The sequence below is a fragment of the Saccostrea cucullata genome, unplaced genomic scaffold, assembly GCF_032062105.1.
Source record: "Saccostrea cucullata isolate Sc308-1 unplaced genomic scaffold, CSIRO_AGI_Scuc_v1 ctg287, whole genome shotgun sequence".
NCBI classification, from domain to species: domain Eukaryota; kingdom Metazoa; phylum Mollusca; class Bivalvia; order Ostreida; family Ostreidae; genus Saccostrea; species Saccostrea cuccullata.
Genome location: NW_026930709.1, coordinates 85826 through 112337, shown reverse-complemented (window position 1 = coordinate 112337; position 26512 = coordinate 85826). Strand labels below are relative to the sequence as shown.

General features: G+C 33.5%; 1 protein-coding gene across 2 annotated transcripts; it reads left to right on the top strand.

The window, feature by feature from the left end:
* Positions 1-906: 906 nt before the first annotated feature.
* LOC134229745 (uncharacterized) lies at positions 907-26512 on the top strand. 2 transcript variants are annotated; one of them, XM_062711531.1, is made up of 9 exons: positions 907-1152; positions 1835-2349; positions 7849-7915; positions 14629-14716; positions 15895-19183; positions 19279-19387; positions 21729-21891; positions 21985-22078; positions 22173-26512. In XM_062711531.1, exons 2-9 carry the CDS (start codon positions 2041-2043, stop codon positions 22332-22334), a joined length of 4281 nt encoding a protein of 1426 aa, XP_062567515.1. In that variant the 5' UTR covers positions 907-1152; positions 1835-2040; the 3' UTR covers positions 22335-26512. The 2 variants fall into 2 exon arrangements, with proteins under 2 accessions (XP_062567515.1, XP_062567514.1); XM_062711530.1 differs by having other exon boundaries at positions 19279-19393.

Here is a 26512-nt window from a genome sequence, read left to right as displayed (position 1 = left end):
TCACGTGTCAAACGCTTTCATGTACCGCATAAAAGTTGCTTTGTATACAGTGTGGTTACAAGTAAAAATTATTATAACCAAGTTGCTGCTATTTTAGTGGGCAGTTTTATTAAAAAAAAATAATTGATTTTTGGTAAGTAATTTAAGAAATATTAAGGCTCTAAATCTTCAAAAAAGTTCTAAAGGTCCATATAGTAAATCAAAGTGCAAGTGTATCAAAACATACACTATAAAATGATAAAAGTGAGGTCATGGTCAAATAAAAGGTCAAAGTCAAAAATGTTGATGCAGTTGAATTGCTTACATCAGTATGTATCAGCATATGAATTCGATACTTATTTAGGAAAAGTGAGGTCAAAGGTCAAAGGAAAGGTCAAAGTCAAAAATGTAGTTGAATTGCTCTCATCAGTATGTAACGATAAAAATATCTTGAATGGTATCTTTAAAACTGAGCTAAACACAATAATCAAAGATAAGTGAAGTCAAGGGAAAATCTGGCACCTAAAATATCAAACTCACACTGAAAAAATGATTTTCGGACTATTTAAAAGCACCTGCGCTTTTTTGTAGATTTTTTTCTGCTGCTGCTTTTCCTTATAAAGTTATCTTTTTTGTGGTTCCCTTCCTTCTTGATCCGCCACTGATCCGCCTTCTTTTGCATGTGTTTGGAGTTCGCGGGAAAATGCCGTTGCCACGCATTCTCTGCGAACCTGTGTCTGCTCATGCAGAAAATTTGGAAATAGTTCCAAGGCTTGTAAAATATATGCGTATGAATCGACAGCGCCAAAAATTATGACAAATAACGATAAAATAATTAAAACTTTAACAAAGACATGGTATATTTCAAGAGAAGTAAATAAATCAGTAAATAATAGTGAGGAAGGGTGACACCGAAACGGTTTATATTTAAGCGTAGGCATATCCGGCGTCAACCTAGAGGAACAACCAAGGTTTCCTCTGGGGTAATATTGAGTTATCGTATATTCTTTATGTTTTTCCTCCGATGTTAGTACGTAGACAGTCTTAGTGATGTAGTTCTGCTTTGAGGAAACAATATTTGCACCAGGGCGTTCACATGCAGCGAACTGTTTATCTCTGAGTGTCATGAATGTAAATCTTTAAACGTACCCCCATCGTCCTTCAGTTTCCGGGGTAAGTTACCTGAATTTATTGAAGTTAAGCACATTGAAAATCAGAATTAAAAAGAAGAACCTTATCCATTTTATGATATGTCAGTACATGGGGTGTCCTGTTGCTTTTATAACGTAATGTGTGCCCTGTCTGTGTGGACTAGGATGTCATCCGCCTTCCCCCTCCATAGTTTTTTGACTCTGTCTATAAATCTTGCTGATAACCACAATAACTTTGTGGAATAAGGACAAATGTCTTTTAATTAGCCAACAATCCAATATATGCAGGACTGATATGAAGAAAACGTGGATTTTACGTTGTTGCGTCAGTTTATTTTGACAAGGGAAATAACTCTTGCAACTGTCAAAAATTTTAATGAGAAAAGTTCAGTAAATGGGGCATTTATAAAGTTTTCCCAGAAAATGACATCACTGTTTTTTATTTTAAAGATGATTGAATTGGGTAAAATGATATGATATTTGTCAGGTTTTAACATGGACCAAGGATTTAGCACCTATATACAGCATTAAAAAAAAAAAAACACTAATGAGACGATGTCAGTGGTTAACCCTAGTCTAATCAGGTTCAGAATTACAAATAAAGTGTCAAAGTCTAAATGCAAACATGTTTGACCATACACTTGTTGATAAAAATGTTGTTCCTATTGTAATTTTTTGTTCAAATTTTCTCTGTTGTTTGACAGGAAGACAATGGAGTTGTCTAGAAGAGAGATGAAGAGATACATACCCAGAGATAGAATTTTCATGTAAAGCTTTATCAAGCACCTTGTCTTCCTCTTAAACCACCAAGGCCATGTTGTCCATTAAGAAATTACCCAGTACACGACTGTCCCAGTGGTTTCACTGTATGTATCCATGTTTGGCAAAGAAGCTGTGCTGAGCAGTTTCCATGAAGTTTCCTGAGCATAAACTGTTCATGGAAACTGTGCGGCTGCCGTCGCCAGTTCAAAAGTGGTTTGGTCACCAGTTGGAGCTTCGTGGCATCGACTCCATCATTTATTCCAGACACATAATTCACCTTCTTCAGCAGGATGATGATGAGTTTCAAGACTATGTTGACCTTGACCTCCTTTTCGACCCCAAAGCTGACAAAAAGCATCAATGTAAGCCTGCCAGATATGACAAGAAAAAGTTGAAGAATTCTGAGGAGAGAAAAAAGTCGGCAGCAATTGAATGTCTGCAAGCTGTTTCAGATGAGGTAAGAAAGAGAATTTTTATGTTTTCAATAAGCTTAGGGATACCAGAAGGGGATCGATCACTGTTTCAAAGTCTGAAAGAACTTTATTCGGTAATAACCAATATTTGCCCCCCCAAATCAAACTTTGATAAAGTTATATTTAATTAAGTTCTTAAACAGGGGAGTATATGCTGACTTCAAAGCACTGAATATTTTCATAAGTAATGACGTCATATGTACGTAATGACGTCACAAAAATGACGTAAATTTAAGATTTTTATGAATTTTACAGAAAAATGTACATATTTCGTCGATATTTAGAGTAAAAGTCACCGAGCGCATGTGTGTTCAGGATTAATATTTTGATATAATGTGTAGAATAATAATATCAATGAAATATGTCAATATTGTTCCTGAACAAACTTGCGCTCTCTATATTTTAAAGCTAAAATTGCTGAGATTTTGTCCTCTTTCTGAAAAAGGATATAAAATCGGACTAGTTTGTGACGTCATTAAAACAAAAATTGTGAATACACTGCTTTGAAACTAATAATTTCTGTTAATTCATATTTCTCATACAATTTATTGAATTCAGCACATTTCAGGAAGTTTTCAAAATTTGACTTTTGTGGGGGCAAATATATGCAATATACCGCATATAGTTCTTTGCTGCTTCAAATCTCATAATTGGCAAAGGAAACTATTGGAATTAATTCTAAAACAGCCACTTTAAATTGATAAATTTGCCTATTTACTTCATAATTATTGAAAACCCCGATATTATACATATATATTGAAGGAAAAATAAAACAGTTTGGTTTTCCTTATTGAATGTAGTGCTCATATTTTGTTGTTTTGAATCGTACTGGTAATCTTAATTAGAACAAACAGATCACCAACACTTCGTAAGAATGCACATGTAAATTTATTTGGTTGACCGGTTTCGACCAGAGATGGTCGTCATCAGAACAATTATACAAAAATATTCTTTGCCGAAGTCAAAAATGCGGATGACGTTACTATAAACAATTAGAAATGCGGAAGATTTATACAGTATGCGGATGACGTTGCTATGAAAATGCAGAAGATTTGTCCAGTATGCGGATTACAGGGCTTTCAAAAAGATTTGAACCAGGTGGTACTTTATGAAAAATAGGAGGTACCACTCGGTAGGGGGGTCCGGGGGCATGCCCCCCCGGAAAAATTTTGAAATTTAGAAGCCACCAGACAGCATTTCCTGGTTTCTAGACACATAGAAGTATGCTGCTATCAGTGTTATTTTCATGCCATGTTTCCAAGTTTATTTTTGGTCAATACACATTACATGTGAAGTTTAGCACTGGATGGGTGGAATTACATAGAAAAATTAGTTATTTGAGCAGAGTAACAATAAGATTTAGGTAAAACTTCCAAGTTCTATGCTATATTTGTTTATATAAATTTGTTCAAAAAATTTTGCAAGGTTTGAGTTGTAAGTGGTATGTTTTAAATATAAAAAAATTATCGAGTCATGAAAGGAAATGGAAATTCAAAATTTAAATTTAATAAAAGAGAAGTACATGAAATTGTATTTGCATTAAATGAAATTCATTTTTGTTCTACAGTAAAGTGCAGATTAAAAAAAAATTAGAAGAAGCACTACATGATGCATAGCATGTACCAATAAAATCAGCATATTTTTCATGCACTGGTACATGTACATATAAAATAATATACATGTGTAAATTAGACAAAGATGACATCAAGACTGGAGTTCCTTTAAATTTGCTGCACTTCATGCGTTAAAAATCGGATTCGATTAATTAAAAACGTGTTTGCTCTTGTATTTCATATTTGTTTGTCACTGTTATTTCTTGAAATGGTCCATCAGATCATATTGATGGCCCATTCATTTTCTAAATGGCCCATCAAAAATGTTGACAGTTGCGCCATAGTCCCATTGACCATTTTGGCCTTCCCAATCACTAAATATCATACATTTATATAAATTTAAATGTTACATCTAATGAACACTGGGCAGGTCATTCATATTTTTAGGTCACCTGAGTAAACTCAGGTGACCTATTGCTATCTGTTTTCGTCTGTCGTCGTGCGTTAACATTTGAACATTTTTAGCTTCTTTTCTGAAACCACTGAACCAATTTCAACCAAATTTGGCCTATAGCATCTATGGGTGGAGGGGAACAAATTTTGTGAAGTTCATGGTCCCTGCCCCCAAGGGGCCTGGGGGGTGGGGCAAAAACCACTAAAATTAGTGCAGTCTTTAAAAATCTTCTTCTTTACTCCTGGACATCAAGCAGTCAAACGGTTGGTATGATTGTAATCAGCATTGAGTCCTCTACCAAAATTGTGAAATTCATGGCCCCAGGGTCAGGGGTTCTAGTGCTAGGGCGGGGCTAAACAGGTTATATAGTGAAAATGCAAAAATTCTTTGAAATTCTTCTTCTCTGCTCATGGGCATTAAATAAACTAACCAAGTGCATAGCTATGTTGAATAAGGCTGCCTCTTCCAAAATTGTGAATTTCATGGCCCCAGGGTCAGGGGTTCTAGTGCTAGGGTGGGGCTATATAGATTATATAGTAAAAATGAATTATTTCATTGAAAATCTTCTTCTTTGCTCCTGAGTATTAAATAAACTAACCAAGTAGATAGTTAATATGTTGAATAAGGCTACCTCTTCCAAAATTGTGAATTTCATGGCCCCTGGGTTAGGGGTTCTGGTGTTAGGGCGGGGCTTTATTGATTATATAGTGAAAATGCATAAATTCTTTAAAACTCTTCTTTTCTGCACCTGAGTATTTAACCAAAGAACTATGCACATAGTTATGAGGAGGAAGGATGTCTCTTTCAGATTTTTGAATTTCATGGCCCCTGGGTTAGGGCTTCTTGTGTTATGGTGGGGCTCTAACATGTCTAATGTTTATATAGTGAAAATGCATGAATCCTTTGAAAATCTTTTCCTGTGTTGTTGGGTATAATGCCAAATGATCTTAGTATATATTTATGACAAAAAACCTGCTTCTTCCAAAAATTGTTAATTTCCTGTCCCCTGGGACAGAGGTACTTTGAAGGGGGGGGGGGGGGTACATAGTCTGAAATAATTTAATGCTTTGAAATCTGCACTTTGGTAATAATCAACAGCATGATGAAATTAGATTTTAAAAAAATTCCAAAACTTTGAAAGATATGGCCCCAGGGTCAGTGGTTCCTGTGGGATGGGGAGCTAAACTGTCGACCCACCCTAACACAAGAAACCCTGACCCAGGGGCCCTGAAATTCACTAAAAGTGGAAATGCATTTTCTCTTTGTTACTCTGATCTACCTCTGGGTATTAAGTAACCAAAATAAGCATGCTGAGTGTATAATTATGATAAGCAATGGTGTCTCTTTCAAAATGGTGAATTTCATGGCCTCTAGTTTAAAACTTGAATCAAATTCAATTGTTGGAAAGTTGTCGCATGATACTCAGGTGACCTATAAGACCCATGGGCCTCTTGTATGGATACAGGGATTAATCTACGGCATATTTGCTACCGATTTTCGGTGTTTTTCCCATAGAGAAAATTTATCCCCTGAAGGTCTAATTTTCCCGTTTTGATGAGTAAAATATTCCCCTTGCAATAATAAAAACCTCAAATATTTTTTTTCTCTTCATAAAAACTGAAAATTTAAAGTAAAAATTTTTCAGTATATGAGAAATATGGTTTTACTTTTCTACTTTATGCACTTTAAATGGTCATAGAAATGCTGAAATTCAATTGGCCCCCAAGAAGAGCTTGCCGTGCACTCGCTCGAAAGGTTCCCAGACCCCGGCTGATTTTCCCAATTTCTCCAGAAAGGGTAGTTTCCCAAAAATATCTAGATTAATCCCTGGGATATATTTGTTGATTTTAATATTTGAAGAAACAAAACATGAGAGAAGATGTCTGACACATCTTCAGGTGCTAATAGTTACCATGGCATATGTATGTCCTATCTGTAATTTCAGTCATATGATTTAATAACATAAAAGGTTAATTCATGTTAAGTGATTATTAAGGTAGTTCAGTCACGGAAATACTAGTTTTAATTGGAATAAAAATAAGGGATGACTTTAATGGTTAATTTTTATTTGGTTATTTTGATGTTTGTTTTATGTCCATGTGCCAAGAAAATGTTGTCTATTCTTCATTTATCCTTAACCCACATATATATTTAGAGAATCAGATTTAAGAGGACTAAAGTGCCATTTTGAAGTGCCCTGGTTTTGCTGGCACATTATATTGGAGAAAGAATGGAATTATTACAATACAGAATGTATGAAGTTGTACCATGTGTACCGGTTCATATATAACCATATGTACCGGTAATAATACTGAGCATAAATTCATAAGAATTTGCAAGATAAACAGGATTTTCATTTGAATTTGGCAATAGTCAACTGCATGTCATGATTAGGTCAGGTAAATTGTTAAGATTTCATATCAGTGAGTTGGGAATTTGCATTTGACATGTCATTATCAAATGTGAATATGTGCGATATGCATAAACATTTTTATTTTTTATTTTTTGAAAATATAAGGCAGAATAAACTTAATTTGCATCAAGGCTTCTTAGTCATGGGGAATATTATTATAAGTTAAAAAAAAAAAAATTTTTTTAAAGGAATGACCATATCTGCATCCAAACTCCAAAGGGGAGAATGGAAAAATTGGGTTTGGTTGTTTAATGACAATTTTTTAAAATGTTTTTTTTTCATAGACTTTTGATTAAAAAATGACATGTCATATGTGGAAGCTTCATCATGCAATAAATTATAATTATATTGGTCCATCATGTGAATTGGTAGTGATCAAGGGAATGGAAATGTCAAGTTGTCTGTCCACACGCAATATGGAAAATTTAAAAACTCAATAATGCATAATCCTGTCTCCTTTCTCCTAAGGAAATCTTGGATCCACCCATGTATCACATGCTACAGCATGTGCCTGCCTGCCTACCAGTACTTACTAAGACACTGAGGTGGAGAGGAAGGAATTTAACCTCGACCTTCTCAGGTCATATGTAAAAAATGCAAGGAATTAATCAGAATATTTATAGAGCAATGGCCTTACAACATGCTGAACCCTTGTCAACTCTAAAGTATTTTTGTTATAAGATTTCCCTCCAATCATGCAAAATTGTTGTGAATTCCGACTTCAACATGTTCAATATGCTTAATTATAACCACTCCAGTGTAGGGATTCCCTATGTTTTCTGTTCATACACTACACAAGAAATTGGCTCGGGGCCAATGAGTCCATTGTTGACTTCAGAGAGGGGAAAAAATAACACATTTAGCTAGGTGTATCAAACATGAGAGTGAATCCCCTCTAATTCATTATCCTAAAATATTTGCCAATAAGGGGACATAACTCTTTTGAAGGTATGAGGGTGTATGTCTTTTGTGTACCTTATTCAGCCAGCTGAGGCAATTATATGTATGGGAATGTTCGTAGTTATTATATATTGATCATGTGTTCTTTTTTTTTTTACTCTAGGACAATGGTATAGAGAATCTAGTAGAGGAATTATGTCACAAATTGAAGGCTCTGGAACAACATGATGGTAAGTTGAAAAAGGAAGTCAGTGTCCAATAATCAGGATAGTATTAATTTTAACAGTGAGAGAATTAATTGAAATCTTTGGAGGTTTCAGGGAAAATTTTTAATGTTTTGATGAGGGATGGGCAGTGCTAATTAAATCTTTGCTGTGTGTAAAAATTTCAAGTTTTTAAAGTTGCACTTTATATGTGTAATTCATATAAATATTCAGAAATTCCTTGTTCTTCTTAGCCTAAGTAAGATTATGACAGACGATCACATGTCTGTTTATGTCTTCGCAGAGAATTTTTTTTTTATGGGACTGCTTTGTTATGAGGTCATGATTGATGTAGTGGATATAGAAAAAGGGGGTTTAGTAAACTTGGTAAAGGAGTTGGGAGATTTGCCATGATTCTGGGCCTTGATTGACAGATGCAGATCTGCCTCCTCTATAGTCACCTGTTAATGGGAATATTTAGTCCAGAAAACACCTGTGATGTCTCATCTTGAAAAAGGACAGCAACCCCAAGAAATCAATAGATCCCTCATGTATAAATTCAATCACATGTTTTTGTGTCAGCTTATGAAACAACAATAGAAAAGAGATGAAGGAAGGGGATGCATGGGGGGTTTGGGGTGTGGTGGGGGTGGGGGTCAAAGAAAAAATTGTGGCCTATGGCAGTAAATAGTTTTAATTTGTTGTATTACTCTGAGAAAATAAGAATTAAAATTTTTTTTGGAAATTTTTTTTGCCTTGAGATTCCCCATATCTGTGAAAAAAAAAGATTTTCTCCTATTGTAGGACTTTGAATAGAAAGTATGTCAAATTGTGTAGAATACACAACAAAAGGCATTAAATGTAAACAAACCAGGAACAAAAATAATTTTCACCATGTTCACTGTCTATACTTTTACCAGATTTTTAGTTTGATAAGATCACATTTCAAATTTTTGGAAGTTCCATGTTTGATTTATAGGTGTTATTATTTATCTGTGTATTATTGGACAGTTCTGCTCATGCATAAATTAAAGCCAGGAAAATGACTCCTTCTAAAATGTGTCTGTTTGACATTGTACACAACATTGAAATCTGCTTAGAAAAAGCTTTTCATATGTTGTTAAAAAAAAAAAAGCAAACTTGCATTCTTACATGATGAGGCTAAAATTTATACTTAGCCAGATTAATATTTCAGATGCTAGTCTTAGTATATTTTTATACATGTACCTAAGGTGTCACTATTAAAAGATGTGTTTAATCATGTTAATCAAACTGATGGTTAGTGGAAAATGACTAAGTTAATATTCATCAGTCCAAAATACGACATGTAAAATCTCTTGAAGACACAGTTTTAAGGACAGTGGATTTGACCTACATTTTCTAGAAGAGTGATTCAGTTTAAGTTTTTGGAGCAGTTCATTCAATATGAAGTAGCTATTAGCCTATGTTGTAAATTTGGATGGATGATACATTTAGGATGCATACTTCTGAACATGCTTCGGACATGTTTCAGATTCTGGATTTGACCTATATTTTTTGGAATCATCCAACTAGATTTAAGTTTTTCGAGCAGGTTCATTACCAAGAAACTGGAAGGCCTTCCTTAACCTGGATGGATGATGCATGAGGGGAAAAACACTCTCAAAATTGCTTCAGATTATGTATTTGACTAACTTTTTCTGAATCAGAGCTTAGTTATGAAATTTTTAGAACAAGTCCATTCCATAGTAACTGCATTAGTGCAAGACCTGAAATGAAAACAAAATTGCATAAAAGTTGTATAGATCTACTCTAAAAAAAGCTCATTACTAGATTGTTGGTCTATAGTGTTAGACTTTGACTTACTTTAAGATAACATTTGTTGAGGTGAGGTCTGCCATCATTGATTAACTATGTTAAAGTCACCTGCTAGACTCAGGTGACATATTCAATATTGCCACCCAGATCTGGTTTTGCCTGTCATTTGGTCATAAACTTTGGAACATTTTTGGCTTCTTCAACCAATTTCAAACATTTTTGATAAATATAAACTTAAAATTTCATGGTCTCTGTCCTTAGGCCATATAAAATTAATCTTTCAAAGAACTGTTGCCCGCCCTTTTAGCCCCTCTCAAAATGTCCCGCCCCGATGTTTTTTATTTTGATTTTTTGGGTATTTTCATGTATATTTTCACAAATAATGTAAGAATTTGGGTCAAAGTTTATAGAGTTATCTCCCCATCTGTTTTCAAAATGCTACTCGTGTCGCTATTTATAGCAAAAACGCCATGTGAACACATGGAGAAAAATCGGCAATAAAAGCAGTTTAAATGTGTAAGGAAAAGATAATTTGTTCAGTATAGAGAAGGCACACAAGAAAAAATAGCATAAACACATAGATACCATCACTGGCAGGAGCAAAAATATGTAGAGAGATTGTAACTAAGTAAAAATAACTTGGCACACAATGACACCTGGTCAAATTATATATAACGATTTCAGCTGTGTGACTTAGAAATTTGTGAAATAAAAAAAACTCTACAACATTTTGTAGACAATACTTACACAGAATTACCTAGATTTTTCAGTAGAATAATTATTAGAACATTTATATAGATTTTGCAAAAAAAATAAGAAGTCACGCATACACAATTTATTGGTATCCCCACCTCATTTTGTTAACATGGGTGTGCCGTGATATATGTGTACTTGATAATTTGTTAATTAACAACAAATATTTAACTTTTAAAGCAAAAATTTTCTTTTTTATAATATTTAAAAGAATTTTTATGAAAAGAATTAAATCTATTTTAAGAATACATATTTGCATTAAGGTAATACTTTCTTAATGAAAAAAATGTGTAACCCCCCCCCCAACTTTCAATTTGCTTTCGGGGCGTCCACACACACAACTTGTTTTGTTTGATACTTAGGCCTATATATAAATTGACAATTATAAAAAATAAAAAGTAAAATCCGCCCACCCGCCCCAATTTTTTTGCAAATTAGGATGAGAATCTAAAGATTAATTTTACCTGGCCTTATCGAGCTTTCAAATGATGTATGTGGTCATAACAATCAAAGTTATTTAATTTTCAAAGAACTGTTGCCATTGACTAATAAAATTATTTGAAATTCTTTTAGATCATTACTTCTTGAGCTTGGTTGAATTTTAGTAAGACTTGGGTTGATAAATGATCGTTCTTATAAGAAGTTCCTAGAGCTACAATCTGGCCATAGTCTTCTGGTTTATCTACATCTTGCAGACAGATTATTATTTTCATTACTTTCTTCTTAGTTTGATTTTAATAATGACTTGGAACACAAATAATGAAAATCTGCAATATTTATCCTACTTATTGTTTTTAGCTCTACTGGTCAGAGACCAGAAGAGCTTATGCGATAGTAATGCGTCCATCGTCCGTCCATCTATCTGTAAACAATTTTTCAAAATGCTACTCCTCCTACAGTTTTGGTCTGATTTCAATATAACTTGTAACACAAGAAGACTACACTAAGGCACATAAATTAGTGCATTGGTTTTGGATTTCGATGAATGGTGTTGCTATGGTTACTAAAAATAGAAATTTCTCTGAAATTCCTTTAAAACACTACTCCTCCTAAAGTGTTTGTTTGATCTCAGTATAACTTGGCACACAAGTAGACTACACTAAGATACATAAATTATTGCATTGGTTTTGGATTTTCATGAACGGTGTTGCTATGGTGACTAAAAATAGAAAATTCTGTGAAATTCCTTTAAAAAGCTACTCCTCCTAAAGTTTTCGTCTGATTTTAATATAACTTGGCACACAAGTAGACTACACTAAGATACATAATTTAATGCATCAGTTTTTGATTTCAATGAACGGTGTTGCCATGGTTTCTAAATATAGAAATTTCTGTGAAATTCCATAAAATTACTACTCCTCCAACAGTTTTGTTCTGATTTCAATATAACTTGGCACACAAGTAGATTACACTAAGATACATAATTCTATTTATTGCTGCCTTTTGCGAAGTTTCAAATACAAGTGCTACTTTTCCTTTGTTATACATACAGACCAGTAGAGCTATGTCTCATCAGAGACTTCTGGTTATTTTGATGAATCGAAATGGTTTTTAAAAATTGATTTATCTGTGAAATTCATTATTTAAAATTTAAAAATGATATTTTTTCTACAATGTTCTGCATTTTTTTTAGTTTGATTTTGTCATTTCTCCTACATTTTTGGTCTGTATTCATTAAGACCCAGTATGCAAATACACTACATCAAGATATTGATTTTTTATTTTAATGAACATTGTTGCCATAGTTACTAAACATAAAGGAAATGCATTAAAATTCTAACGATTTGGCCCATTTAAAAAAAATTGGTACATATATATTATTATAACAGTAACTTGATCCGAAGGGTCGTATCATGTCGAGTTGACAGGCGCAGATCATCAGATCTAACGAGACGCGAAGTGTTGAGTTTGATCTGATGATCCGCGCCTGTCAACGAGACGTGATACGGCTCTTCGGATCAAGTTACTGTTATAATGATAAATTTATTATATACCCACTTATAACTAGCTAAATATAGCAAAATAAAACTTCAGAGATCAATTGTATAAATATTTATCCATAAAACAAAGCATAATAACAATGGACTTTTTAACGCGCAAGAAAAATAACGTCATGTTTTTGCGTACTACGTCATCAGTTTCAGAGAGTGGTGATATGGATTCAGAAAACTACAGTATGGTGATCTGGAAAGTCGGATCACGACATCACGTGATTGCGTTAATTCTACAGTAAAATTGAGTGATACACGTTAGGTATATAATAAAGAATTGAACTACAACATGTACAAAGGGGTACAAAATTAGTAATATTTATAAATTTTTGGTCACCATGGTTACTTAAACTATGATAAAAATACCCTTTAAAGATGCTAGTCCTGTAAAGTTTTGGTCTGATTTCAACTATAAAAATGTTTTATATGCTATGTTTATGTGGTGTTGCTATGTTTCTTATCAATAATATTTGCCAAAAAAGTTTTATTTAGACAGCTGAGAATAATTTTACATGAAAAAAAATATAGGTAAATAACTTTGTAAAATGATCTTATTAGAGATGTGCTGATAAAGCAAAACGGTATGTACAGTTCATAACTTCCTGAATCTTGATGAATATCCTATTACACTTACTGAAAAGGAAGGAAAGTGACACTAAGATTGCTGGATAAAATAACAGGTGTTCAGAGAAAAAAATTGTATACCTGTACTCGTATGTATGATGGCCAACTTTATTTATTTTGAATCTCTTAAATAGGTTTGTCGACTTAATTTATTAAGATTATACTTTATACGAATTACTTAATATGATACATTACCAGTAGTTTTTGTTTGTTTGTGTAACTGTACAATGTACACAAACTTTTTCCACAGGGTCATTCTTTGGCATTACAATTTCTGTCCTTCAATCCATAGTCAGAAAATTTCTTAGATTGCCATTGTATGTCTCTAAGACTTATGAACTGCAAGTATTTTATTACTGGAATTTCAATAGAAAATTTTAGCACATGGCATAAAAATATATTGGAACCTGGAAAAAAGTGCATCTAACATGTCTAAGGTACTTGGTTTTCCTAAAAATGTCACAAATTTTTTAAAATCCTTTTTCCATCTAACAGTTGAAGTACATTGGGGAATTAGCCCATACTTGGACCAAAAGAAAAAAAAAGAAAAGAAAAAGGACTATTAAATTTGACTATTAGACAAAAGAATTTTTCTGAACCTTTTTCTTAAAAGATCAAAATTGGTACACTGTTACTTTCTAAGGCACAGTAAATGATCTGGTTTTGGCGGTCACTAGGTCAAATGTCAATATTTTCCACACAATATCTTGAAAAATCTTTCAATGATAAAGATCAAACAATTTAGTTTTATGGTTGTTCAATTCTCATAGATATCACAAAATTTCAGTATCACAGCATACATTCTAAATTCAAAGTTGATCTTTTCCCACTCTGCCACACACTGGGCTTATATATTTCTATACTATATCTTCTTTCCTTAATATAAAGAGGGCTTGGTGCTATAGATAGTTTTCAGTAGACCCAAATAAACAAGAGTTATTTCTCATTGGCTGCCATCTTAGTGGTCAACCTGGTAATTTTCCCTACCAGATATAAGAGGATGCAACAGAAATATTTGGGGGGAAATCTTCATGGAATAAAAATTATGAAATAAAGGAGGCTCTAACAGATGTATATTTTTAAGAAAAACAATGCTTCCAACCCCACAATTGCCATTATAAGAAGTTAAAAGTTGGTTGAATAATGAAGGAATAGGAGCATGATGACCCCCTATATGGCGGCCAATGGGAAGTAACTCTTGTAAATTTGGGTCTACTGAAAACTATCCATTCATTGTAAAACAATTAAACTTTACAGTAGGTATCTTGGAGACTGACATTTCAAATACCATGGATATGTAAAAGTAATGTTTAGATCCCAGCAACTTGTTGTATTTCACACTTGATATATACATCATGTACATGTATCTTGAATCCTTGGATATCTCAAAGTTTTATCTTGGTCACATCAAGATAATGCGGTTTTACTGTATATATTTAAAATGAATATACATATATAAAGTATATATATTTTGGTTAACCAAAACATCGAGCAAGCTAGGACATGTATTATATTGAATAAATTACATTGAAACAAAGCATATCCTTTATTAAATATTTTGGTCTTTTCTTTTAGGGGGTGATGGTACAAACAGCCAAGAACAGACCACTAGTTCATCAGAGAGCGATTCCAGCAGCTCAGAACTTGAAGACCCAGCTGAACGGTAGGTGATTTCATTCTTTATAAAGTCAAGGGGACCTTTGTAATTTCAGACCTGTCACATTTTGTTCTACTCTTGCAGTGATTTTTAGAAATAACATTAGATTTTACTCAACACTTGATGAATTCATGTAATTCTTTTGAGTTTTCCTGCACTCCATTTGATGGTTAATGCTGATTAATGTTGAAACTAATAGTTTGTTTATCATAGTCAAGGTTCACATTGAAAGTTTCATATGCAAACTCCCATAAGTTATGGAAATAATAATTTAGATTAATCAATAATTGCAATTAAATAAAAACAAAAAAAAAGAAAAATTCTTTTAATCTCTAAATTATTTGTCTTGCTAATAACAGATTTCCAAATTTGTATCATTTCCAATCATTTAAATAGCTATGCTGGTGTTGGCATGTAAATTTGGCACACAATTTCTTCAGTTTGTCAAGTATGAAGAAGTATAAGATAATTTCTTGTTTTTCACTAAAATTGCTTTATTATGAATATCAACTATAAGAATATTTTGTGAATGCAATTAAGTTATTATAGCCCCCTTTTCTTGAATAAAGTGTGATCAATACAGGTTATAAACTTTAGCTTTACTAGAATGAATAGCTCATGGGTGGGAAATAATGGAACTAAATTGGAATAAAATTCTAAAACTCAAAATCAGTCAAGAATTTTGAATTATGTTACTTATTTGGCATCATCATCGAAGATCAAGTAGAAACTGAAACATATTTAATTTAAAAAAAAACAAACAACCAACCAACCAAACAAACAAAAACCAAAAAACATCTATAATTGATCAGTTGAGTGTTCTTTTGGAAATATCAAATTTATAAGACAAACTAAATATACATGTATGTAAGCATGTTTTTAAAATTACAAATCTTGTCATTTATGTCCTTGTATAAAGTAATCAGGTTATAGGTAGAACTAGAACTAGTACTGAAGACAAAGAATAAACTTGTCAGTATACTGTCTCCAGGAATCAATTAACACTTGAAAAATCAACTGTATGTGATAATTTTCATATCATTTATTCTGAATTTAAGAGATTTTTAAGGAAGTCTTAAGTAAAAATCAATATATACTTTTGGGTGTTAATTATGGTACGTTTTTATAATACATGTAGACTGTTTTGTGTTCCAGTGGTATAATAACATTTTATTGACCTACAGATATTATGCAGCCTTCCCTGCCTTACATGGAAAAGATCAGCACACCACACCTGATGACTCCCAAAGTGTATGGAAGAACAACCCAATTACCAAGCCAAAACCCAGCCAAACAGATGAAGGACTAAATCAGAAAGACCAAGCTCCAGAAAACCAACACAGAGAGCAGATACCATCCCAAACCCAGTCCAAGAAAAAGAAAAAACAAACTGTCAGGAAAATACACATGAGAAAAACACCATCCAGAAAAGAAGATACCAATCATGGAGTCTGTCGCTTCCTTAGCTTGCCAAATGGAAGTCTTAATATTGAAAAGCCTAACACACAGGCCCATTCTTTACAGGACAAGGAGCTATGCTCTCAAGTGGAGTGTATGCTGAAGGAAATTTTATTACAGAAGGAAGAACAGGCTTTGAAACAAAAGATGCCTTGTCCGGAAGAGAAGATAAGAAAGCCAACCAATGCAGAAGGAGCAGAGATTGCTGCAGGAATTAGTAGTCCAAGAGACACAGATGGGTCGGTAAGTCCAGAACTGCAAGAGGATGACTCTTGGTACACTCAACCAATAGACATCTTGTTCACAACTGAGGAACCCCGTCAGCGTCTTTACAAGCGAAACAACAGTAGCTCTGCCTCACCTCTCCAACAGAAGTCGGGCAGTGATAGTCCAGTTAGTCCAGATGGGGGTCTCATGCAGCAGTCTTTTGTGGATGATACTTTCTTTTTTCCATACTCCACTTCAAACTCCAGTGAAACTGGATTTTCCAACACATTTCCTGCTCATTTGTCTCACTCTATGTTTAACCAATCTGAGCCTGAAGCAATACCAAACCCAGACACTGTTTTGAATCCAGAGGAGTGCGGGTTTCCTATCTTCTCTCCTTATGATAATCTTCCTCAAACAACACCTACAAGTGAGAAAGGGGAAAGCTTGATTGATAGGTGCTTGACAGACAGTTGCATTGAAAATATGCCAAACAGTGTAAGCTTAACAACTATCAGTGACCTGGAGGATTTACAGAAAGGCATGGAAGATTTGGATCTAGATGAGAGCTTGGCATCATCAGAAAATTTATTGGACCATCAACAATTTGATCAAATTATGAATACGGCAAACCATCAAGAAGTAAACTGCTGGAATAACAACTTGCAAAATTTTGACAGTTTCCTCCCTTCAAATGTAGCATCAACTTGGCCATCAAAAGTTCTGGTGGATGACTTGATGCCAGATGTTCACTGGGATGAAAGGAATGAAGATTACACTGCAGATTTTTACAATCATTTGAAGTATGGGAAGATCTGGCAAGTTTGGGATGTGAATTATCAAAAGATCACAGGTACCTACTCTGGTCCTTTGAAGAATCCACTACATACTTGTTGGAGTGACTGTGGATTGTTTGGTATGTCCTCTTGCTGGGATCCATGCCAGCCTGGGGAACAGTCTGATGTTTGGGGAAGCTATGGTTTATATCCAAATTCTAGTACCTGGGGAGATTATTGGAAACTGAAAGATTCCTATGGAAAAGATTTTATAAAAGAGGACTTAAGTTTGGTGGAGACATCAGAAGATGTGAATCTGCTTGAAGACCCTTGTAATCCACTAGTTATGGTTGATGTGGATCAAGATTCTGTGGTGTGCCAGCTAGAAAACCAGAATAGTGAATTGATCCCCCAAATTCAGTTTGATCTTGTCTCTGAGGTTGGAAGTGAGTACGACAATGTTCTCTCAGATGGAGAAAATGATCAACTCAGTAACAGCGAAGATGATCAATGTTTCTCTAGAAATCTCTCTTATGGGGATTTCCAGACAATGTGGTCCATGGCTGAGCATTCAACACCAAAGAAATTTCATCTGTCGCGAAGCTTTGAACTGGTGCCCTCGGAGGGATCGGCATTTGTTGATGTTGTTCCAAAGAAGATTCACCATGTGCTTAGCGAGCCCATCCTAGTAAGCCAAGAAATGGAGTCATTGACCACAAGTTCATCTTGCAAAAAACGAAGTTGTAAGTCAGACTCCAGTTCACCTGAAGAACATCTTTACTTCTCTCAGAAGACCCACTTTCAACCAATTCAGTCCCCAGTTGTACAGAATACTGGATCTACTTACAACTTGAGAGACCTGTTTGGTGGTTATGCTCCTTCGAAAACACCATACCAGAAATTCCAGACAACTACAGATGATGAAGGGGATGAGGATGAAGAAACTTTTGTTCCCATGTTCAAGATTCGAAAGGATCAGGATAAATACATACAGACAAGCTCAAGTCTGGATAGTGATGATGAAAAAGAGCTAAAAGAGGGAAGTGAAAGAAACAATGGTCTGTTTGGAAATGATGGAGAGGTCTTTGATTTATTTGGATATGTTGAAAATTTGACTGAATCCGCAGAATCAACCCCGAGAAATCTTTTGGAATGTGTAAACAACTGTGTGGATTCAGGATATGAAGATTTAGATCAGCATGTTCAAGAGAAAGACGAAGCAGACAGGGCTGGTTTTTATAGAGGTCCTACAATGAATAAGAAGGGGGATCCATGGTCTATGGAATATGGATTTTATCCAAAGCAGAACATGTGCTCATGTGGAGAATTGGCTAAAGAGGAAAATTGGTTGTCTAATGTATGCAGGGATTTAAGCACAGGAAACTCACTGCTTGATTATTCGAAACAGAATGTATGTTCTTGTGGCAAAACACCAGTGGTCAGAGATGGGGAGACAGACACCAGGAGAGATGCTGCTGTCTCAAAACCACCTGTCCATCAATGGGTCATTCAGGAGGCCTGGGGGCTGGATCCTGGGAGCGAAGGTCAACAAGAGGCAGCCCTCAGTCACAGTATTTGGAGCAGTGGCCATGAAGATGGAGCATTTTCTGAAATGTTCTACTATCCTGGACATGATGAGGAATCTGCTGCAGAACAGTACAAGCTAGATGACAGTTCTGCTTCTAAGCTGAAGGACCCTTCTGAAGAAAATGAAAACACATTGTTTGATTTTAACCAGGATATGGTCCATGAGGAGAAGGAAAGCAAGTATACAATTGGCAAAATGAAGGAAACTGGCCAGTCTAATTCATATATAGCAGATTCTGATCCCTACGGCCAATCATTTATGGAGATGACCTCGTACTTTGGAGATGATGTATCGGACACTAGCAAGGCCAGACCTGATCAACAGTGTGCTGGTCAACTAGATAAAGAGAATCATCCACCAGAGAATGACTCGGACATTGTCAAAGTCAAACTGGTCATCAAAAAAGGAAAGAAGAAACAGGACTTTGAGAATTTGGACACAAATGTAAGTTCTAGTTTGCTACATTATCAAGATTTGAAGATTTATAAGGTATATAGATTTTATCATGTATTTTGAACTTTGTCTTTATTCTCTTGCAGCCACCTCTTTTTATGCCCATGCCTGTGGCTGCTGTGTACTCGTGTGAGTTGGAGCATGCCTGGATGAATAACATGGAGGTGGAATGTCTCTTCCCACAGTCCCTAAATGGTAAAGGTAAAAGAATAGATAGAATTTTCTAAAGTCAGAAAGGATGAGGTGACTTGCGGCCCCCGGTAAATTGACAAAAAATTAAATGTCTAAATTTTGCTCAATTTTTTGTATGTAACTAATCAATAATATGTGTACCTTTATAGAATACTATTTTTAACAAAAATAGAAACGTGATTTGAAAGATATAGATCTTTTTTCGGAGGTAGGGGTATCATGTGTACATCCAATTCCCATTGCATTTTAACCCCACCCCACTCTTTGAAGCCCTTAAAATATACGAGTGCAGGTAGGTACAATTTTCTCCTTTGGCTGGTCACTGTATTTTATTGAAATCTACCTATATTTGAAAGGAGAAAATTGTACCTAACTGCGCTCACATGCTATTTTTTAAAAAATCGTAAAATCTAGCTGGCCTTTCCCATTATGAACAGATTGACGGAACTCGATTTTCTGAGGTAAGAATGAATTCATATGCTAATCGAGGCACTGGCGATACTTTCTAACTGACAATCAGCTAAATGAAATTCGTTACGAGTGAGTGCCACAAAAATACTATGGAAACATGCTGGAATTTTACTGCTTTCCGATATTTTTTTTTATACATTTGAGTCACAGATTAAACAAGGACCTACATATGTACAATTTCCGAGATCACAGTGAAATTTATCTACAGTTAGGCCAGATAAAATTAATCTTTAGATTCTCATCCTAATTTACTATAAAATCGGGGCGGGTGGGCAGATTTTATTTTTTATTTTTTATAATTGTTAAATTGTAAGTATCAACAAAAGATGGACTCTTCGTACACATTTTTTTTTCATAATGTTAATGCCAATATGAATAAATTTTACTCTTTTCATATTCTTTTAAATATCTAAAGAAGATTCTTGCTTTTAAAAAATTAAAAATTTATCGTTACTTAACAAATTATCAAGTACACATATACGGCACACGCCAAACAAAATGAGATGGGGATACCAGTATATTGTATTTGCATGACTTCTCATCGGCCTCTCCCCAAATACCTTTTAGTTTTACCAACAAATCCCTCTGTTTTGGGTAAAATATCATAAATTTCCACCTTCCTCAAAAATTTGATCGTTCTTGATTAAAATAGGTCATATTTGCAAAATCTATAAAATATTCTAATAAGATATTCTATTGTAAAACCTAGGTCTGAACAATTTTAAGATTTGACATTTTTTTAGCACTTAGCATTCTCTAAAGTCTGTCAACAATGTTTTGTTTTTTTTTCAAAGTAAAATCACACACAGCTGGAGATCGTTAAAACTTGACTGGTGTCATTTTCCTTGTCTATTTTAGTTAGTTAACATCTCTCTAAAAAAAATTGCTCATGCCAGTGAAGTTATCTAGATGTGTTTATGCTATTTTTTCACTGCCTTCTCTATACTGACAAATTATCTCTTCCTTCCATATTTAAACTGCTTTTATTGCCAATTTTTCTCCATTCTTCACATGGCTCTTTTACTATAAATAGCGACACGCGACTTTTAATACAGACGGGAGATAACTCTTAAACTTTGACCCAAATTCTTGCAGAATGAAAATACGTGAAAATACTTTAATTAACACCTAAAAACACTGGGGCGGGACATTTTTAGAGGGGCGGGCGGGGATGAGAATCTAAAGATTAATTTTATCTGGCCTTACAAACAATTGATAAATATACATTAGTTTAAAGTTTTGTAGCGTGTTTGGTAGGCAATGCCCGAGTATCCGTGAATACAAGTGCCATGTGCATTTCTTGTCCTAAAAACCATAAATGCTGAAAGTCCATGCGTATTATTAAGTATAAACAGCCTTGGCTGACCATAATAAAAGTTTGAAATGTAGAAAAGGATAACAGGTAAATTGACCTAAACCACATGTCTGTGATAAAATGTAAACATAGTAAATCACCATGTTTTGTTGTTCTGTCATCGGATTGGACAATGACTATGTGCGAAATAATAACAATAGCCATATAAGGTCTTCTCGGACACGCATATCCCTCTATTGTACTAAGACCCGCCCATTCTCTTTCCATAAAAGAACATACCCAAATTTAGCTGTGACAGGGTCTAAAAAATCAAAGATAATGCAGTATTCCTTATAATTAAAATGTGTCTTAACTATTGAAACTATTCAAGAGGCATCGTATTAATTCACTCATGTTTGAAAACTACAAACATCGTTGTAGACTAAATATAATTCGTCGTGGAAAAAGGGACCCCAGATAGCAGTTATGTCACATCATCCTTTGAGGACAGGTTTGATTTCTGAAACATTTGTAAAACTATACAGCCTATTCTAACAAAATGTTTGTACATAATTACAGGAAAGAAAAAGCCCTGTACCTTTTTCTTGGAAGGAAACTGCCGACGTACAGATTGCAAGTTTGCTCACGATCTGTCCCACATTACCTGTCGCTTTTGGGAGGAAGGAGACTGTTTTAAGGGAGAGTTATGTCCCTTCCTTCATGGATACAGTCCATATGCAAGGTAAATACACATGTTAATATATTACTGGCAAAAAAAATAAAATGACCATTGATCCAGAAAAATGCACTATAGAATTTTACTTGTTTTTTAAAGGAAATCAAATCACCATGCATCTGAAAGGAGAGATTTGAAGCCATTCAAGTATCAAGCAGAGGATTTCCCCAACTTAACAAAAACTGAATCTAAGGTACTGTGTCTTTTTCTCTTGTAGTCAAAGTGGATGCATGCAATATTTATGGTATATGTAAAGAAAAATGTCAATTTTTTTTCCCAATTTTCAGGGAGACAGGTCTAAAAAAGACAAGTACAACAAACTGAATAAATACAAAGCCTCCAAGACTCAACTGAAGACACAGATAAACAAAAAACTACAAAAGAATAATGTTGTACAAGAGGAGGCAGAAAACCTTCCCAAGAAACTGAAACAAAAGGGCTCGCAATAAGAAAACTTCAGAGAGGTGAAGTAAGAGAGGCCTCGTATAAGAGGAAAAACCTAGAGGGTGTGAAAAGTTGACCCAGTTTAATGGAAGTGTCCCCCCTAGTGGGTGCTCCCATTAAAGTGTGGGCCTGTGTAGAATCTAGTCAGGAGTATTAAATTTGTAGATGGAGACTAGGCATCTTTTGTTCATTTCGAAATGAAAATATTTTGTGTTATTATTCTGCACATCTTACAGTCTTTATAATCAGTTACCTAGTGTCATGGTTTATCATAAAAAAATTATATCATGTTTTTTCCTACTCAAAGAGTCATGGTGTGTAAATTTTTAAAAATTTGTTTTGCAATGACTAATAAGATAAAATGAGTTTTTCATAACAAATATTTCTTTCTTGGCCAATTAAAGTCTGTTTTAGTAGTACATGTACCACTATGTGCAAGGGAGTTTGTTGAAAATTTGCCGGATTTGAGATTTAAAAGACTAGAAAAATTGAATGGCACTGTGAAGTTTTTAATGAAAGGAAAAAGTATAGTTTTTGACAATTTTACATTATTTAAGAGGATTTTTAATATGGTATTGACAGATGTTACACTAATGCAACCTCTGAAATTTCCAATAATTTCAGATTTATTTTTAAGATCTGGGCAAATCAAAATTAAAAACATAATAATGTCTTCATGTTGAAACCTCTAAAATTCAGTAATAATCTTGAATTTGCCAAGATTAATATGTAGAAATGTGTTGTATTTGATCAGCTTATTTCATGTACTATAATTTTTATGTAAGGACAGATGATTTGGTAGACATCTTGGTATAAAAATACAGTTCTTTTATATATACATTGTATATAGAAATCCCTATCACATTTGTTTTTAATTGGGATGAGAACAAAGAAAATGGCCCATGTGTGAAAGGTTGCTGATTCATGTTCAAAACAAAACTTAAAAAAAAATATTGAGTAGAGAGATAAAGAGGGAAAAAATGTTATTTTTAGCAATTGTGTGAATGATTGAATGTGATTTGAATCATTGAGATTTGTTTGAAGTCAGTAACAGAATGCAAGTGTAATGTTTGGGGTACCAAGATGTAAATGTTTGAATAAGTGTAGTGTAAGTGTAAATTGATTTGCCTGAAATGGCCACAAGATCCTGAAAGATGTGTGAATGATGATACATATGTTTTAAAAAAATAATGCAAGGACGAATACCTAAATTTAAGATCACATTATTAAATTTGCATTGAATTTTTATGAACATGAAAAATATAAACTGTAGAAAAAGAAAACCCCCCTCCTACTTCAAATTATGAGAGAATATAAGGATATAGAGGGGGTGTTCTATTTTTAAGGATTTACAGTGTAAATGATAAAGGATTTATTTTTATGTCCATGATTTGGCCATTTTCAAAGCAATAGTAAACAAAAAACTATGTCTGATTGGTGTGTATATGATAAAATCAATTTTGTATGTCCAGAGATAATGAGTAACAAATGAATGATATGAATGAATGATGTTTGATAAGTGGAAGATAAAACTAAAAGAAGGGCCTGAGTCTACCATCATTATTATATTTCACAGCACACTTGTGAAATAGAAAAATTACATCAGAAATGCTGTGCACACATGTATGGATAAAAAGTGTATGATACTATGATACACAGTGTATCAAATATTTGATACATTGGGAGAGTCATCATAATTTTTTTTTTTTTTTTTTTTTTTTTGTATTTTCATTTTATTTTTGGCTAATAACCTGTACAGATTGTTCACATTTCATATAGAGGGAAGTAATTGATGATTGCCTGTTGTATAAATGTTTTTTAAGGCACTTGAGCCAATCTTGAGGTCATAATTTGTGCAAATGATTTAGTCCTGTGTTGAGCAGAAACAGAACTAAACTCACTGAAAGTTAAAAACTAAAGCAATTGCTACCAATAGGTGCACATAATTTTATGTTGAGTGTTGGATTAAGTTGACTAGAGAGCTGTAAGTAGCAAGTTCATTGTACATTACCAGTAATGTTGGACAGAAAAAAAAACTGTAGATGCTTTTTCATGCAATCAGCTCATCAAACATATATTTTTCATTCAGCAAATATGTCTTGATTATAAAATTCATAGAAATATAGAAGAAGGAAATGGTAAATATTTCGTTTGAACATAAATTGTAATCAGAATATCTTCAAATTTGGGAAGTCAATATTGCAAATAACTGAAACAGAATTTTATTAATCATTTAATATAAATGATTCTATTTAGGCCAAAAAAAATATATATATTGAAAATGAATTATAAGCTACTGTGGTGTACCCAAGTCATTTTTTTTAGTACAAAGGTGTAAATATTGACTGTATCTACATGTACATGTATTTCATTTTCAACATACTGTAAATGCGCATGCCATTTATCTTGATAGATAATCATCAAGTATTGATGAACAGAAATCTTCTAGATGGGAAAATCATTCAAATATTGTGCATAGTTAAAATTTAAATGTGTACTTAAAAGTTAAGAATGCCTAAATTGATAACGAAGTTGGTTATACATGAAATATTTATTTTATTATTTTTTATCAAAGGGCAGATCACTCTAATTGCATAAAAACAGAAGGGTCATTATAACAGTGTAAAATATTTACATTGAAAAAAAAAAAGTATTGGTTCATTGTGCATAGTTAGGTGAAGGAATGTTTCCTGGTTTCTGTAGACAGAATTCAGATTGTCCGTGGTCTTACACTTACACATATTTTTCGGTCTGCCAGATACCTAACAGAATACACTGCTTATGTTTCTTCTCGTTTATTATGGGGAATATAGTCTCAGATTGCTATACTATCTTACTCTGTAAAATCAATAAGAATTTACAGTGATGGAACAATTGATAATAATATGTATTCTGATTTGCTTATTCTATGCATAAGTTGTGTAGATAATCACAATACTGCATCATTGAATGGTTTTACTTTTATTCCTGTTATAAAAGTATTCATTTTTATGTGTGTACAGTGTCTGGCTACCTTATGTTAATTAAGAAAAGCCTGTCATAAACCTTTATTTTTCCGTTTTCATCCCAACACGTTTTTATTTATATCATTTAGTATACATGTATTACACTCCATTGACATGTACATGTAAAATCATTTTGCGTATGAGACTAATTTCTCAGTTTGCGAAGCAAAAATTGTTTTTAAAAAAATTATGAAAATTCATTTCATTATTTATAACAATTCATATACTTAATCCATCATTTTCCCTTCATTTCTTTTGTTAATTGCATTTTCAGTAAAGAATTAACATTTCTGTGACTGTTCTTGTCAATTATCTCCCTTTCTTTCATTCCATCTTTTAAAGAGAATTAAAACTGACTTTTTGTTTAATGAGTATGATATAAACTGTTTGGCAAAAATGTGCCATTTAAGTTCTTAAAATTTGAATGTTGGATTTTTTTTAAGTTTAATTATTTAAACCACTATTAAATGATTGAAGAAAAAAAATTCTATGCATTAAAAAAAATCCAGAAATGTTGAGTCTATTATTAGTAATTATATCTTCATTTTCGGAAAGCTCTTGTACTAAAAATTTTATATGATGACTTTACATCAAATCATTTATGATTTCTGAGATACAGTGTATATAGCCACTGGTTTGTCAAATTTTATTCAGATTTTTTGGTCAAGATATCTTGTTTTGAACAGTAATGAGCTAAAACCACCACCTTCAAGCAAAATAGAACAGCTGTATACACTGTACCTAAAGCTTTATTGTTTTTTTTATTTGTGGAAAGCTAGAGCAATTTACTGCAAAGTACTTAGCTGAATGTTGTACTAATAGAATTGATTTTCCAAATAAGAGGGAAGATCCCAAAAGAATGTGAAACTTTTGTTTCTGAAAAAATGAATAATAATGCAAGTAATATTATAATCCATGTAACTGAATTGGGAATTTTAAGATCGTAGATGATTTTTGTGGCATATTTTAACACCAAAGGCCACGTGTTTTGACTGAGTAGATATTTGTTTGAAGTATTTCTTTGTGGTGTGTGTTACCTTTACAGAGGTTCTGAGGTGTAATTATCCCAGAATGTCTGTGGAAAATGTTTGAAAGTATTACATCACTGTTTGGGTAAAGATGACTACTGTACATCATCTAAGAATTATCTTTACTGAAATAAAGTTTATGGAAATGAG

Excerpts from the sequence above, each read along its gene's own strand:
- LOC134229745 (XM_062711530.1), top strand. The coding sequence starts at position 2,041 with ATGAAGTTTCCTGAGCATAAACTGTTCATGGAAACTGTGCGGCTGCCG. Across the intron at positions 14,717-15,894 it reads CTTGAAGACCCAGCTGAACG|ATATTATGCAGCCTTCCCTG; the intron begins GTAGGTGATTTC and ends ATTGACCTACAG. Across the intron at positions 21,892-21,984 it reads GGATACAGTCCATATGCAAG|GAAATCAAATCACCATGCAT; the intron begins GTAAATACACAT and ends TGTTTTTTAAAG.